Raw genomic sequence first — 15,178 nt, 5'->3', positions numbered from 1 at the left:
GCAGAAATCCATATTCCCGTTTTCAACACACTACTTGAGGAATTGAGGGATTTTGGCCTCAAGATAGCTTGTATTTTGTCTTGAATCATAAGCGCATTGTGGGAGCTGCCAGCAACATCTGAAAGGCTAAACATTTCCCATTTCAAAGGCTAAAAATTCCTAGCAGGAGGAGTAAGGGTCAGGAGATCCTCTGAAACAAAGATGTGCCAAGTTACAGGTGTTGGAAATAGCAACCTTTGCAAACCTCCACTAGTTGTTTTTTATGTATATAATTGCTTACTGTATTGTATGTGCATTGGTTTGCAATTTTACCTAACTTCTTTGTTGTGGAAGGGGCTGCTGGCCATGTGATTAGGTCTGGACATGTTCAGGACCTGAGACTCCATTTTAAATCAGTGTTTGCTTTAGACTTCAGTGGAGATAGAAGCCATTAGACTCTTAGAGAGGATAGAAGCCACCTGTTTGCTTTAGAAGACTGCAGAAACTGTACAGTTTAGACGTAAAACATATGCTTCTAAGGAAGATGCCCTGTGTTACCTACACAGAGAAACTACTTTAAATCCTATTGTAACTAGATTCATATGCAAAGTGCCTGTATGCTGTATACATGAAGTTTTGTGCATAAACCAACTCTGTAACTTTTAACAAGACTGATTATTTTGTCTCTTGAGAGCATATTTTAAAGGCAAATATATTTTAAGGGAGAGTAGATGTTTTGGGGAAACTAAAAAGAAACACTTCTGAAACTTTGCTGAATAAATATGTGTCGTGTGCATTGGCATGTCTCTGTCCCTGACAGTTCGGAGACATACCTCAGTTTAACAACTGAGAGTTGCCTTGCATGAATACTGGTGAACATCATTTTTCAAAAGGTTGAGACTTCTGACAAGGTCATGCCTTTCCACTGACCAGTGAAGGTTATAAATCCCATTTCCCAAATGGTTATGGAAATTCATATTTCCAAAAACAAGAGATGCCTTGCTTTGCCTTCTGCCTGCTTTGAGTGAATAAATACGTTTAGGAAAGAGCTGTCCAGAGTTCACCCTATGAATTACATACAGCCTCTTGGGCTGTTTTTATGACCACCAAGGTCCCCAAAGGTTAAAAAAAGTTAAAAGTATGTTTCCCGTCCAAATTCATTCTGGGGCCATTTTATGCCCATGAGACCCCATTTTCTAAAATATGCAGTGAGCTAAAATGTACTGGGTGAAAAATACACAATGAAAATCCCCTCCACATTCTCAGGGCCCTTTCACACAGCCCTATATCCCAGAATATAAAGGAAGAAAATCCCAAATTATCTGAGGGCCCTTCCAAACAGCCCTATATCCCAGAATATCAAGGCAGAAAATCCCACATTATCTAAGTGTGGACTCAGATAACCCAGTTCAAAGCAGTTATTGTGGGATTTTCTGCCTTGCTAGTCTGGGATATAGGGTTGTGTGTGGAAGGGTCTCCAGGAGGTGTTTTGGAAGCATTTGAAGATTTAAAAAATCCCTTTTTTGCAGGACATTGTCCCCACCCCCCACCCCAACCTCCCACAGTTGGCCACGTCTGGTTTAGGTACATAACACTTTGTTTAACATACAACAGCACTTTGAACACCCGGAATTAATAATTTGTATTTTGAGAACAGGAAAGACATTTCAAAAAGAAATATTAAATATACCATCTGATCCAGTTAGGTCCATCATAGGCTTTTAATTGACTAGATACATCTACAGGACATACAGTAATTAAAGGTTATATACAGAAGGTAATTTACCCCCAAAATGAAAGAACTACAAAGGAGAAGAATCCATTCAACAATATATTATTCCATAAAATCGGTCCACTGCTCTCTTGCTACTCACAGCATGTAATATACAACAGAAATATGATCAGCCATCTTGGGGATGTACTCACCCTACAGCCTTCTCATTTTTTACAAAAGCATTTTAACCCATAACAAAAGAAATACACAAACCACCATAGGGTTTATTAGACAAAACAACACCGCTTTACATAGATAGGATAGGATGATATACGTAGATATGCAGGTCTGTTTTCCTAAAAAAATAGTGTTCCCTCATTTCTTTCTCACTTTTGCATGCTATTTGCCACTTTGCAAACTCAAAGCTGTTTGCCACTAAGAGGGAGCAAAAAAGTAGTTTAGTTATAAAACGTTTAACTAATCCAGCATCGTTATATAAACTGTGGTGCTAGAGGGATAAAATATAAACTGTGCCATCTTGAACATAGAAAAGTGTGTAAAAATGGTTCCAATACCCATGCATTGTCAAGAGAAACACATGCACACACATTAAAGTCAACTGATCCTAGAGCCTAGCAATGACTCAAGATTGATTTTGGCAAATCAACCAAGCGAACTGAGCTTATTTGCGATGGATAGTACAAGCCTGGGCTCCATTCAAAAGCTATATACCTGAACAAACATCTAGCAGGATTGGAGGTGGGTATGGATAGTGAGATCTCTCATTTCTCCTCTATACCACTTTCAGATTTATAAGACCTCAAGTTCTTTCCCTCCCAAATATGAAGAAACTGGCAAATTGTTCAATTCTTCAAAATCTAACCAATTTGTCTGGCAGCTATTCTGGCTAATCCCAATAGAGATGGCTCTTCTCCCAAATGGAGTAGACTATAATTGTCTCTTATTTAGGACAATCTTATAACAAAGAGCTGCAATTCTAACATGCTTGAATTGACTGGGATTCGAGTCCAAGTATTTAAGAGTTAAGCATTCAAAGCCCTAGGCCTGGATAGATGATACTGTCTGATTTGGTTTCTCTCATATTTGAATTTTTCACATCTCAAGTATCTTCCATCTCAAATATAAGAATGCTTATGGTTTTGGCAAATTCTCATTTAAAAAATAACTGAAATGTTGTTCTCACTCATCCTTCAAGGTGCCTGACAGGAAGGGACGTAAGGCATTCCCTACTATACACAGGGAACTGTATGAAAAGATATTGTCAGATTCAGCTGTCTACTCGTGATTGTCTTACATTCTGCTCAATAAATTCTTATGGGTTTCAATAAGAACTGGGCTGCAATCCTATGCATGTTGACCCGAAAGAAAGTTCTACTTAATGAATGGAGCTTTGCTCTAGATCAGTGATTCTCAACCTGTGGGTCCTCAGATGTTTTGGCCTTCAACTCCCAGAAATCCCAACAGCTGGTAAACTGGCTGGGATTTCTGGGAATTGTAGGTCAAAACATCTGGGGGCCCACAGGTTGATAATCACTCTTCTAGATCATTGGTTCTCAACCTGTGGGTCCCCAGATGTTTTCGCCTTCACCTCTCAGAAATCCCAATAGCTGGAGTTGTAGGTCAAAACACCTAGGGACCCACTGGTTGAGAACTACTGCTCTAGATAAACATGGATGTTAGTCACAATCCATTTTAAGGGGACCAGAGACAGAAGTGATTAATCTGGCAAATGCTTCCTTTCCCAAAGCAATTCTTAGGCCTTCTTGGATGCTCAAGTGTCACAGGGAGGCTAGAAGGGAGAAAGGCACGGGGAGAGTTGGAAAGTTTTAGGGATATCCCTTTCAAGAAAACTAGGCAGCTCCAAGCCTCAGCATGGAAATGCATTAGGCTAACTAGAATCTGTGTAGGGCTTTTCTCCCTAAATGCCCCATATAAGGCTTGGCTTCAGACCCTCCTTCATTACCCTTATTGCCCCTTGAAAAAACACAGGAAAGCTGTTTGTCAACTGGGTTGTTGTAGGTTTTTCCGGCTGTATGGCCATGTTCTAGAAGCATGTTTGTCCACTCCTTCCCACTGGAATAAATAGATCCTCCATCCAGTGGCAGTAAAAGCAAACTCTGGGCCAGTAGTACTCACACTAGTTTGTAAACTTGTGCAAGGAAGCTTATAGAGCAAGAGAAGATCTTTGGTAGAGACCCATTAGCCCCTGTGAGCATCATTCTTTCCCAACATGGCCTACACTGTCTTTCAGCCATTGCTCTATCAGTGCTCTGGGTCCCAATTTAATTGCACCTCATGCCACAGGATGAGGCAGGTAATAAATTCATCATTATTGTAGTTGTTGTTATTCCTTGTCAGATCCAAGTTAACTCTGGAGCAAAAATCTTTGAAACTTTGAAGACCTGTTGCTAATAATTGTAGCTAAAACTGGGGTAGATGGACCAATGGTGTGACTCAGTATAAGGCATCTTCCTATGCCCATATCTGGAAGTATGCATGTCCCTGGCCTTGGGACATTTTCAGGAAGAATATGAGAGTATCACATTAATTTCTTGCATTCTGGTCATATTAAGAATTTATACACTTGGTCAACAGCACAGTTGCATTAAAAACTCCAGAACACTTCCATGTTAAGATTGAGATAAATGACCTATGGATTCAGCTTCATCTGGATGCTCAGCTTCAACAACCAGATTAAGCTTAGCATCAAAGTTTGAAAAAAGGTGCATTTTAGACCAAAGCTCCTTAATGCCATGGCCAGCATTGTAGCAGCAAGGTTCAAGGAGTTACTGTCTTAAAGTAAAACTTGGATGCTCTGTTCAGTATGTTGATATTTGTGGTTTTTCTGGTCTCAGATATTAAGGGCATGAGTGTATGGCACAAAGTTTGAATAAATGTCAAAATTACCATGACCTGTGCCCCCACAAGGACTTGAATGTCTTAGCTTAAGAATCTAGAAATGTTCAAGTCAGCACAGAAATTTCAATAAGAAAATAAGCTTTTTTAAAAACCCATTAGTTCCAACTATGACCCGAAGAACGTTAATTTTCAGTGGGATTTGAGATACTACAGCAATTAAATTACATTCAGAAGAATATATAGTATTCTTTGTACCAAAACAGCAGGGGAAAGTCACCCTGAGACACGAAAACTAGCGCTAGAATCAGGTTAACTAGAGCCAACTGTTGAAATATATACTGTACCATACAAACCACTTTTGGCTTCCTACCACTTGCATCACAATGGCTTCTTCCACAAAACTCTGGGAATGGTAGTTCAGTTTGCAGTATGACACTTAGAGCATGATCTATCCATAACCTGAACTCAAAAAATTACACAGAACTGCTAGTGTCCCCTGGACAGATAAGTATTTGTTTTTCTAGTTAAAGCTTATAATGTAGACGATGCTACCAACATTTGGAGCATCTTTGCTTCTGCCTCAGATAATGAATGATCAAAGCAATGGGAAGCAATATTAAGCAAAAAAAGGCACCCCATATCTGTTCCAGCCAGTTTTGCCCAGACTTCAGACCCAAAAACTATATGTAAAAAATACAGCAGGGCATATATATATATATATCTATATCTTTGAATGTCATAAAAATAGCGACAATATTAATGCTTTGGTGCAAATTCAGCCTTGATATAAAGAGTGTCTCTCTCTTTATTTATACCAGGGTGGAATCTGGACCATTGACTTGTGTGTACAAATGTAAGCAAAGCCCAGCCAAAGTTACACAAAACTGACTTGATTCACAAACAATAATTAATTGTTACTTCTGTCCAAGAAATATACATCAGTAAAAGAGATCCTTAAACTCTGACTTGCTGTCTTGAGAAAGCATTGCGTTAATAGAAGGCTGGTTCATTTAAATTTGCACAAAAAGAGAGAGAGAGAGGGCAAAGAGGTTCTGTTCTGCACCACTAAAAGGCAATCTTAAATTCCCAAAGAGCCCGGATTCAAAAGTTAAACTTGTGTCTCTATACAAAAAAAGATACAAAGTCAGATGGTGACGTTATATTACATCTATTATCGATAGTATCACAGTGCTAGTTTTTTTAAATGGCTAAAACAAGAGAGGTTATTGATTTTAGGTGTTCTATAGCAAAGCAAACCCTTTACATTGTTGCTGATACCTGATGGCAGCCTTAACTGTGACTATGACGATTTTAATTAAAAGTACTAATTGCGACCAATTGAATGTGCTCTTGATTACTGGTTTGTTTTCCTTTGTGGCTTTCACGGAAGGAGCCAGAGTGTGCCTCCTAAGATCTTCCGCTTTCCCCCCAAAAAAGGAAATTTAAATGATATGAATCCCAGCCTGAAAAAGGTAAACGCTTGAAAGGAACAGTTCTAAAGCCCATGAACTCCTCGTCCTTGCTAACGTAATCAGGAAAAGAAAACTAAAACCTTTTCAGGTTTTAAAATAGATCGCTTTGACACGTCTTCGGAATGTTCTAGCTTTCCAGGTAGCTTCTTGCCGAAACATTGACTCCTGGTCTGTTGAAAGCAATCCTTTAGTCATCCTCGATTCTGGTTTCGGTGGGCTCTGTGCTGCCTCCTATGTCTTGGTGTGGTGGAGCACCTGGAGAGAAAGAATTCCCTGCATGTTTACTTTCATAGAGCCTTTTCAGTGCCTGAATCAAAACCCAACCACCCCTCCTTCTGACTATGGTCAACACTGACTCCAATATCAAGAAATCAATTAAAGCCTTCTTAAATTCATCCCTTCATCCTGTCTACTTCAGTGTCTTGTCTAGACTTCCTTCCCTCCCTTTGAAATAGAGGCTCTTCCTTAACCTCCTTGCATTCCATTTGGTGAAAAGAAAACTTAAACAATGTCTATTTTTGTTCAGAGAGACGACTACTGCTTCCTTATTTCCTCAGACTTTGAAGCTTTGAAGACTTTTCGAGTCATTCTTTTTATATAGTTACTCATTGTTCCCATAAATTCCCCATTCATGTTTTATTTATTGGTAGAAATGTTCTACCCTTCTTGTTGCAAGACATACTCCTTAAAATATTTCTCCACTTTCTCCCACTCTTGCTGCACCTTGTTTAGCTAACTTCCCTTCATTATCCTAGCTATTTTGTCCATTTCCATTGCTTCTCTTAATTTCAGTTGCCAGTCATGGATGGAAGATATTTCAGTTGTTTCCCACATTTTGCTAGTACTGTCCTTGCTGTTGTAATCATATACATGATTATTCTTTTTGTAGGTTGATTAATTCATTCATCTATCATGTTGAGAAGATACAGCTGTGGTGTAAATTCTAGTTCTAATTGTAAGATACTATTAGGGCCAGCTTTAGCACATCAGGTTAATCACCAGCTGCAGTTGCAATAAATCTTGCAATCCAAAAGGTTGACAGTTGGAAGCTGGGTCAGGGTGAGCTCCTAACCTTCAGCCCAGCTCCCCTGCCCACCTAGCAGATCAAAAACAGCAATGTTAGTAGATGAATAGGAACCACATTAAGCGGGGAGGTATTTTAAGCACAGCATTTTGGAGTAAAGTTTACGAATAAAGAAAGCTCTTCGGCAAGGAGATGGAGCAACAGCACCGCACTGTGGCTCGAACTGAGCACAGAGTCCAAAAGATGCCGAATGATGAGAAAAAGACTAAATACACCACTATCTGTTGTCTGTCTTGTCATTGTATAGTTGGCATTGAATGTTTGTTCTGTGATCCATGCTGAGTCCCCGTCAGGGTGAAAAGGGTCGAATATAAGTACTGTAAATTATTGTATTATGCATCTTTTCCCAATAATTCTTAATGCTTTTGCATTTCCACAACATATGGTAGAGGGTGTTTTTCTCCTTCTTACATTTCCAACATAAATTTTCCCTGGTTTTATAAATTTTAACTCTCTGAAGTTAAATACCAAAGATCAGTGGTTCTCAACCTGGGGTCCCCAGATGTTTTTGGCCTAACAGCTGGTAAACTGGCTGGGATTTCTGGGAGTTGTAGGCCAAAACACCTGGGGACCCACAGGTTAAGAACCACTGCCATAGATAGCGGACTTTATAGCAATTTTCTTTTAAATTACTAGAATACGTAAACTTCGCCATGTCTTTCCATGTTCTTTCCCATTGATCAATGACAATTACACATACAACATCCCCTCACCCTTTCAATGCATTGCCTTTTTGCTTCATTTTGCTTCATGAAAGATGCAGTCCAGGTATGTATGAATACAAAAAAACATAAGACCTGACTGTCAATTGGATTAAACCAAAAGACAGTTACAGCTGGTGACGTCCATCTCAGTGACTAGGAATCCTTCTACCTGATACAATTATAGCACCTACTTGAACTGTTGCGCTTGCATCCTATGGAATGCTGCTGGTTGCAGTCTGGTGGGAATTTTAGAGATTGCTCTCTCAACTGAAAATCCCATGATTCCATAGAATATTGCTATGGCAAAGTGGAATCATGGTGCTGTTAAATGTGTAGTGTGAAAAGGTCCCAGAAGAGGAACATCATTTTGACTGGGTGTTAATATTCCTACACATGAGGGTAACAGGGTATTTTGAAATAGCTTGTACAAATATCCACTGGGTCACATAGTTTTCAGGAAATGTTACAAAATAGTGAATATCATTAGCTAACAGTTTTCTGAACATGTAGTTCTCTTCCCCATGCAAGAGTTAATTGGAAGAATGCATACTTTCAAGATCCATTTGCTGCTGTTGAGCACAAGCTCTCTGAGCAGCCAGAGCCTTCTTATCCTCCAGCGATTTCAGATCGTCTGGTGGCCAACGAAGCTCTCCGCTTTCAACATCTCCCGTCTCGGATGGCTCCACCACAATAGATGGCAATCTTTTTGACAGCTTTGGGTACTTTTCATGCGCTTCTGGAAAAGCCTAAGGGGACATTTATTTATTATTTTCAATATTTCTCAATGAACAATACAATAAAAGTACTTTAAAAGAAGTAAAAAGATAATACCTAGAAACTAAAGTCTGGAATCTGTATGGGTTTGCTAATGTAGTGACACCACTGGTAGCAGTGAAAGAAGTAGCATTAACACTGACATAGTTGTCGGTCTTGGAACTCAACCACATCCTGCACAAGTTTATAGTCCTCAACAAGAAAATCACCGAGTTAGCTAGCAGAATAAGTCCTTCCCGCATTGCTCTCTTATTTATTTATTTATTTATTTATTTATTTACTTACTGTATTTGTATACCGCCTTTCTCAACCTCCCTCTCTCCTGTGAGAATGGAGACAATATGTCTGCTTAGAGAAAGTTAAATACCTAGGCCCTAACTTTCCTACATCGTAATTTAGTTCTTTGAAAAATGTCTTCTGACTTTTAAAGCTTGACTCTGCTCCTGTATTGCTTAACATTAGCTCTACTGCTATGCTTAAGAAGCTTCTGATCTGCTAAACTGCTGCTACTGCTGTTGTTGCTGATTTGCATTTTTAAATGTTTTTTTAATTACCCAATAATGAACACAGCAGAAGGCGGAAGGGGATAAAGATAATGTGAGGGGCAGAAGCAACAGGAGCATACTAGTTCTGCGATGCCTATACAAGGTTGAGTCTCCCTTATCTGGAAGTCTGAAATACCTCCTATAATGAAATTAAAGGATATCTGAGGCAGGGGGGACAAACAATCCCACCGCTGCCACCAGTATAGTAAAATTAAAGAGCCACAGCTTGGGCAGGGTGGTCAAACAATCCCAACTCTGCCACCAAAGCAAGGGATGAAAAGGTATTATAAATGACCGATGTTATTGGTAGTATTAGCTGTCACCACCTCAGCTTTATTGGTCTGAGGAACCAAAGGTGTGAATGTGTTGTAGGTAAAGTGTGTCTGCCCTCTTGGTTCTTCTATTGTTTCTTCACTGGCTGACTGGACTTTAAAAGTGCTTGACAGACTGAAGCTTACACCAGCTAAAAGTGAACTAGAAAAAGTTTATTGAGCTTTAAACAAACATCTACTCATAGAATGAGAGGTACAGAAGCGTAATTCAGATGTAGAGACTTATTTGGATTAAACAGATCTACTGACAAATAAAGCTTTTATTAACTGTGAGTTTCCTTAAACACACTGCTCTATCCTTAGAAACAGTATCACTTGGAGAACAGACTCCTATCTGTCTCTCCCACAGGGCAATAAGATATCTTAAACTTCTCCTAAGTTTAATAAGACAAAACTCTCTTTTACTGTTCCTCTAAACTCGGTAAAACCCTAGCCTTTTCTCAACCTTATTCCCTAACCTTAAGGCTCACTTTAAAAACTCTTCTTCCCTGTCAGAACTCTATCTAGCTTCCTCTCCTAAAATCCTATCCTTCTGTGTCTGATGTCAAGACACTTCTCTCTCTGTGTCACAAGCTGACAGCCTTTTTCCCTCTCTCAACCGACTCCTCCCCTAATTGCTCTACCCAATCAGGAGTCGGCTTGACTTCTCCTCCTGCTCCTGCCTGTCTTCCAAGATGACAGCTACTGATATTCAGGCTTCGGCCTGTTCGCCTAAAAGGTAGATTTCACTACACCTCCCAATACCAAAACAGGTGCTAAGAAACTCTGTTATTGAATTATAACTATGTGTACTGGGACCTTGGTGAGAATGTCCCAATGTGCATTAGTGTGAAATATACATTGGTCTGTGATGTCAATTGATGCACAAGGCACATTGGGAACTTTGACAGCTTTGCTACATACTAACATAACTGCAGCTCTCTACTGGATTGGGACGTTACAAAACTGACCAATTCTAATTCTGAGTTCAGTTACAAAAGCATAGCTCTCATACACTAAGAAGATAGGAAAGTTAAAATATAACTAAAGAATCAACAAAATTAAAATAAATTTTAAAATGAAGACAATAATGACATTATTATTATTATTATTATTATTTATTAAGATGAGTCTTTGACTTTTTTTTTCTTTACAGGGAAATAAAGCTTTCCTTGTTTTGCATGTGTCTTAGGGTGCTTCTAGTCAGCCACTTTTATAATGCAGGTTTTAAAAGTGGGGAGGGAAAAAAATCCCAGGACCTGACAGCAGGTCAACACACAGACCTGTCAGCCCTGGGAAATCCCCCCTCCCCCCAGGTCCTCACACCTTCCTTTGAAGAAGATTTTACAAGTCTGCAAGATGGGGGATGGGGGTGGAGGACATCCAGAAGAAGTTCTTAAAATCTCTTTGAGATGTGGTGGGTCTCCAATCTGCACATGCTGAGATTACAATGTACACACAAACAGATTTCTTATTCTCTCTCTTCAAGCTGTGTTTAATATTATAAGAAAAAAAAGGAATGGTTGATTTCCAATTGTGCTTCCCTTTAGCCACCTGTGTGTCCATGGCTCCAGTTGTCAATAGCCCTCTCAGCTGTTTCAGGCTTTTAAAATGCGTGTGCTGGAGCAGTCCACACAGGGGGATGGGAAGGAAGTTACATGTTTTGCATGACTGGAGGGATATACAGTCATTTGAAGGTGTGCATTTTGGGAAGAATCGGATTTTAAGCACACCTTTTAAATACATGCTTTTCAGTTGTTAACTTTCCCCAAACATCATTTAGCCACCACCTTTTAACCCAGTTACTTCTGGGTTTTACTGCATGTGTAGAAGGGCCCTTAGAGAAACCAAGGTTTTAAAATGAGCATTTATTAGATTTGAAAACACTTGGCAGCTGTCCCTCCACTTTTGGGGCAGTTAAAAGTGGGAAAACCAATAATATCTCTGGAGATGAATGGGGTCACTCCTGCCACAGTCCCAGGGAAAGAGGAGCAGCTGGCAAAACAGGCCACTTCACTTACCCTATAGATCTGAGCTCCTTTCCCTTTCCCTTTTTGCCATGAATTTCTGTTTCACTTGGGGAAAGGAAGGAAGGAAGGTACCAGGGAAAATAGAAACACATGGCACATAGGAAGAGTGATAGCAAGTGGGCCTGCACATGCCTATAGCAATATTTACCCTACAGATCCTGGCTCCTGTTACAATTCCTCTGTACCAGATATTTCTGTTCTGCTGGCTAACCTCCCTTTCTTTGCTTGGATGAAACAGAGACTCGTGCCACACAGCAAAAGGAGGCCGATTCACAGGCAAATGAAGTGGCACTCAGGGCCTGCTCCTTTTATTCCTCAATGTCTATTTCTGAATGTGAAACCTGCAAAAGTGGAGGGATGACTGTACACGGGTATAGTGGGAACTTGATTCCTCTTTATTCGCTGCCTCCTTAACATGGGCTGCTGGTTAAAGAAGTTGTCGATCAGATGTGGTTGCTATGGTCGCAAGTGAAAAAAGAATAATGGTTTAACACAGTCGATTTCTGAAAACAAAAGATAACATTTATGGGACTAAATCAAAACCTTCATTTTCAAATCTTTGTGTTTCACTGGCACTGCTGGGCTGAGGTTTGTTCAGGATGTCTTTGGAAAAGACAGTGATTTGCCATGACATGTTGTTATTTACGCCTCATCATTCTGATGAATAATATTGTGCAATGCAAAAATCCAATATTTAATAACCTGCTGTGAAAATGGGATACAATCCCAACCCACAGAACAGTGTCAATGTATTGTGTTCAATTGACAAAAATATTCTGCAGAATGAAGTGAGCTTAAAACTGTAAATTGTGTGGGTTTTTAAAGGAAGAAATGTCAAGTCTGGTCGAAGTGCTTTCAGGTTCAGGGTTGAGTGTCTCCATTTAGAGGGCAGAAAATGGACAAGATCAACCTATAGAAAACTTGAAGCTTTGGAAAAGCACTACCAATTTCAGTTGACAACACTTTTCAAGATGAGTTCAATGAAAAGTCCTAAGTGGGGTGAAACTTTAAGAAAACACAAAGATTTCCAGCAGGGCTAGGCTTTGAAAATACAAAAGTCCTCGGTCTGACTTTAATCAATCTGAACTGGAAAGAGCGGTCCATCCATTTCATAGTAAATTGCTGGGTAGAGGAGGAGGGGGAGATGGCAGAAGGGAGGAAAGGGAAAAGGAGAACAGAAAGAGAGAAAATACTGAAGAGGAGGTTTAAGAGGAGGTGGGGTGAGTGTATGCTTATTCTCTTAAAAATCTGCCTGGTGCCAGAAACAGCCCTTGACAGATTACATGCAAAGAAATGTATCCCTTAATAAACACTACCCCCCCCCCCCCCAATCTTATTATGTAAAAGATCTATGGTTAATAACTCCATACTACCAAAAGAGTTATGAATTGGTTTTTGGTCAACTTCAGATTCGGTTTGGTTATTTGGGGTGCTGATTCAGAAAACTGCATTGGATAGACCAAATCAGCTCTAGTTTCTGATACAGAACATATGCCATCCAGTAGTCATCATCTGCTTGCCCACAGAAAACCATATTTGATAATCTAGAGCTGATGTGGCTGATGTGGTCTATCCAATACAATTTTTGGAATCCCAAATAATCCTAGGCAGGCATGTAGCCGGGGGGGGGGGGGCGCTCAGGGGGCTTCATCCCCCCCCCCCCCGAAATTTTCATGGTGGTTCGCGAAAAGGCTTTACTGGTGCATTATTTAAACTGTTATGTTTATTCATATCATGATCTGATCACCATACTCAATATATCCCATATGTATGGGGGTATTGGGGTAATGATACAAAAGGTTTGCTAGGCTAGACCCTCTTTCACTCAGACTCATCCCCCCCCCCCGAAACTCAGCCCCCCTGAAACTCCCCCTGAAAAAAATTCACACCCCCCCCCCCTCCGAAACGAAATCCTGGCTACGGGCCTGATCCTAGGAACAGATCTAAAATGAAGACATCAAGGCACCCCCACTTCCAGGCACCACGTGGAACAGCTCCACTCAGGGGGAGGGAGGAGGGGAAGCAGCAGTCAGGAGGCTTGTTGTCTTGCCTTTCATGGATAGTCAGCCTCCCCCCTCAGACATCCCCATTGCTTCGGCACTATAAGAGGGTTTCACGAGACCAGTCACTCTTATTGCAACAGTGTAGGACCGTTGAGGCTGTGAACCATATTTTAGTTCTTGGGTACCATTGGTGGTCCATGGACCACAGGTTGGGAACCACTGCCCTATGGGTCCCAAAATCTGTGAATTCTCAAGTCTCATTGTCTACAATGACATAGTAAAATTGTGTCCCTTGTATAAAATGGCAAGATCAGGTTTGCTATTTGGAATCCCCCCAGCCCCCACAAAATATTTTCAAATCATAGTAGGTTAAATCTGTAGATACAGAATCTGTGGGATGAAGGGCCAACTACAATATATTTACACTTTGCTACTCTGTCTCTTTAACTGCTTTCAGACACAGAGAAACTCTAATGCATGAAAATACCAGAACTTCTCAATTATAAGTTGCCAGCGGTAGGATGATGGAGACATCTCTGTCTACCTATAAGATCTTGTCTGAGAGCAAGAATTCCTGGCAGGTAGTTGTCCAGCCTCTTTTTGAAGATGTTCAGAAGAGGAGACCCTGTCATCTCTCTAGGGAACTGTTTCATTGTTGAACTGCTCTCGCTGTCAAGAGGTTCCTTCTAATGTTAAATCAAAATCTATCCTCTGTGACTTAAAACCATTAGACTTTGTCCTATCCTCCAAGGCAGCAGAGAACAGACCAGTCTCCTCTCCTCAGTGACAGGCCTTGAGATACTTAAAGAGCACAAACTTGTCACTCCTGTCTTTTTCCCATCAAGCAAAAAATGCCCAGTGCCTTCAACCTTTTCTCATGATTTGTTCTTTTTATCTTAGCTTCCACGCCAACTTGTTTATATCTTTTCTAAAATGAGCTACCCAGAACCAAGCAGTGCTCCAGAAAGTGCAAATTTCAGTGATTAGTTCTGTTCTGACTTACTGCCTTGCAAGAGGCCAATTTGTTAAATCACCTAAAAAATTGGATAAAATGGATTTTGCACTCATTCCTATTCAAAAGCAGAGAGACCAAGTTGTCACACTAGTAAGCACCACTGTATATCTCTATGTTCCACTTTTTGGCTTTGTTCCACTTTTTGCTTTCACTCTCACTTGTCAGATCATGTTAAATTGGAAAATGTACCCAGCTCTGATAGAGGCAGGATGCCTCATTTCATATGTCTCAAAAGCATCAAATGCATTCTTAGCCCTAGCCCAATCTAAACAACTGTGTATATAGACTATCTCACCACCTGTTAAGCAGCAATGATAGTAATTCTCAGCCTCAGGACCAATGAATAAGTACAAAATCACACTTTTTAAAAAGCCTGCTTAACACTCAAAATGACAAAAATCCTTTCCCTGTTTGAACAGTTAGGATGTGAATCTTCCACACCTGAGTGGCACTCAGCGAGAGCACTTCAAAATCCAAGCTGAAATGTTAATACATACATAACTGTTGTGAGTGCTTTTATCATTCCCATAAGGATCTATCTACAGCTACCAGAAAAGATTCTGCTCATATGGCTCAGCAATAGCAATCACATCACCAGAAATATGACATTGTCAGAAAGCTTCTGGGAGAGTGCTGCTTGCTAGCAATGCCACAGTGGTAGATGGAT

General features: G+C 40.2%; 1 protein-coding gene across 3 annotated transcripts in view; it reads right to left on the bottom strand.

Annotated features, from left to right (window-relative positions):
• Positions 1–1,676: 1,676 nt before the first annotated feature.
• The window catches only part of LBHD2 (LBH domain containing 2), a 78,554-nt gene continuing 65,052 nt past the window's right edge, over positions 1,677–15,178 (bottom strand). For all 3 annotated transcript variants that reach the window (XM_067463014.1, XM_060755109.2, XM_067463015.1), the window contains exons 4-5: positions 8,384–8,579; positions 1,677–6,300 (exon numbers count right to left, since the gene is read on the bottom strand). In XM_067463014.1, the coding sequence (XP_067319115.1) occupies positions 6,233–6,300; positions 8,384–8,579 (264 nt within the window). In that variant the 3' untranslated portion in view covers positions 1,677–6,232. The remainder of the gene's footprint in view (positions 6,301–8,383; positions 8,580–15,178) is intronic.

This window comes from Anolis sagrei, chromosome 1 (assembly GCF_037176765.1).
Source record: "Anolis sagrei isolate rAnoSag1 chromosome 1, rAnoSag1.mat, whole genome shotgun sequence".
Classification (NCBI taxonomy): domain Eukaryota; kingdom Metazoa; phylum Chordata; class Lepidosauria; order Squamata; family Dactyloidae; genus Anolis; species Anolis sagrei.
The sequence above is the reverse complement of the archived record's forward strand: the minus strand, read 5'-3'. Positions and strand labels throughout refer to the sequence as shown.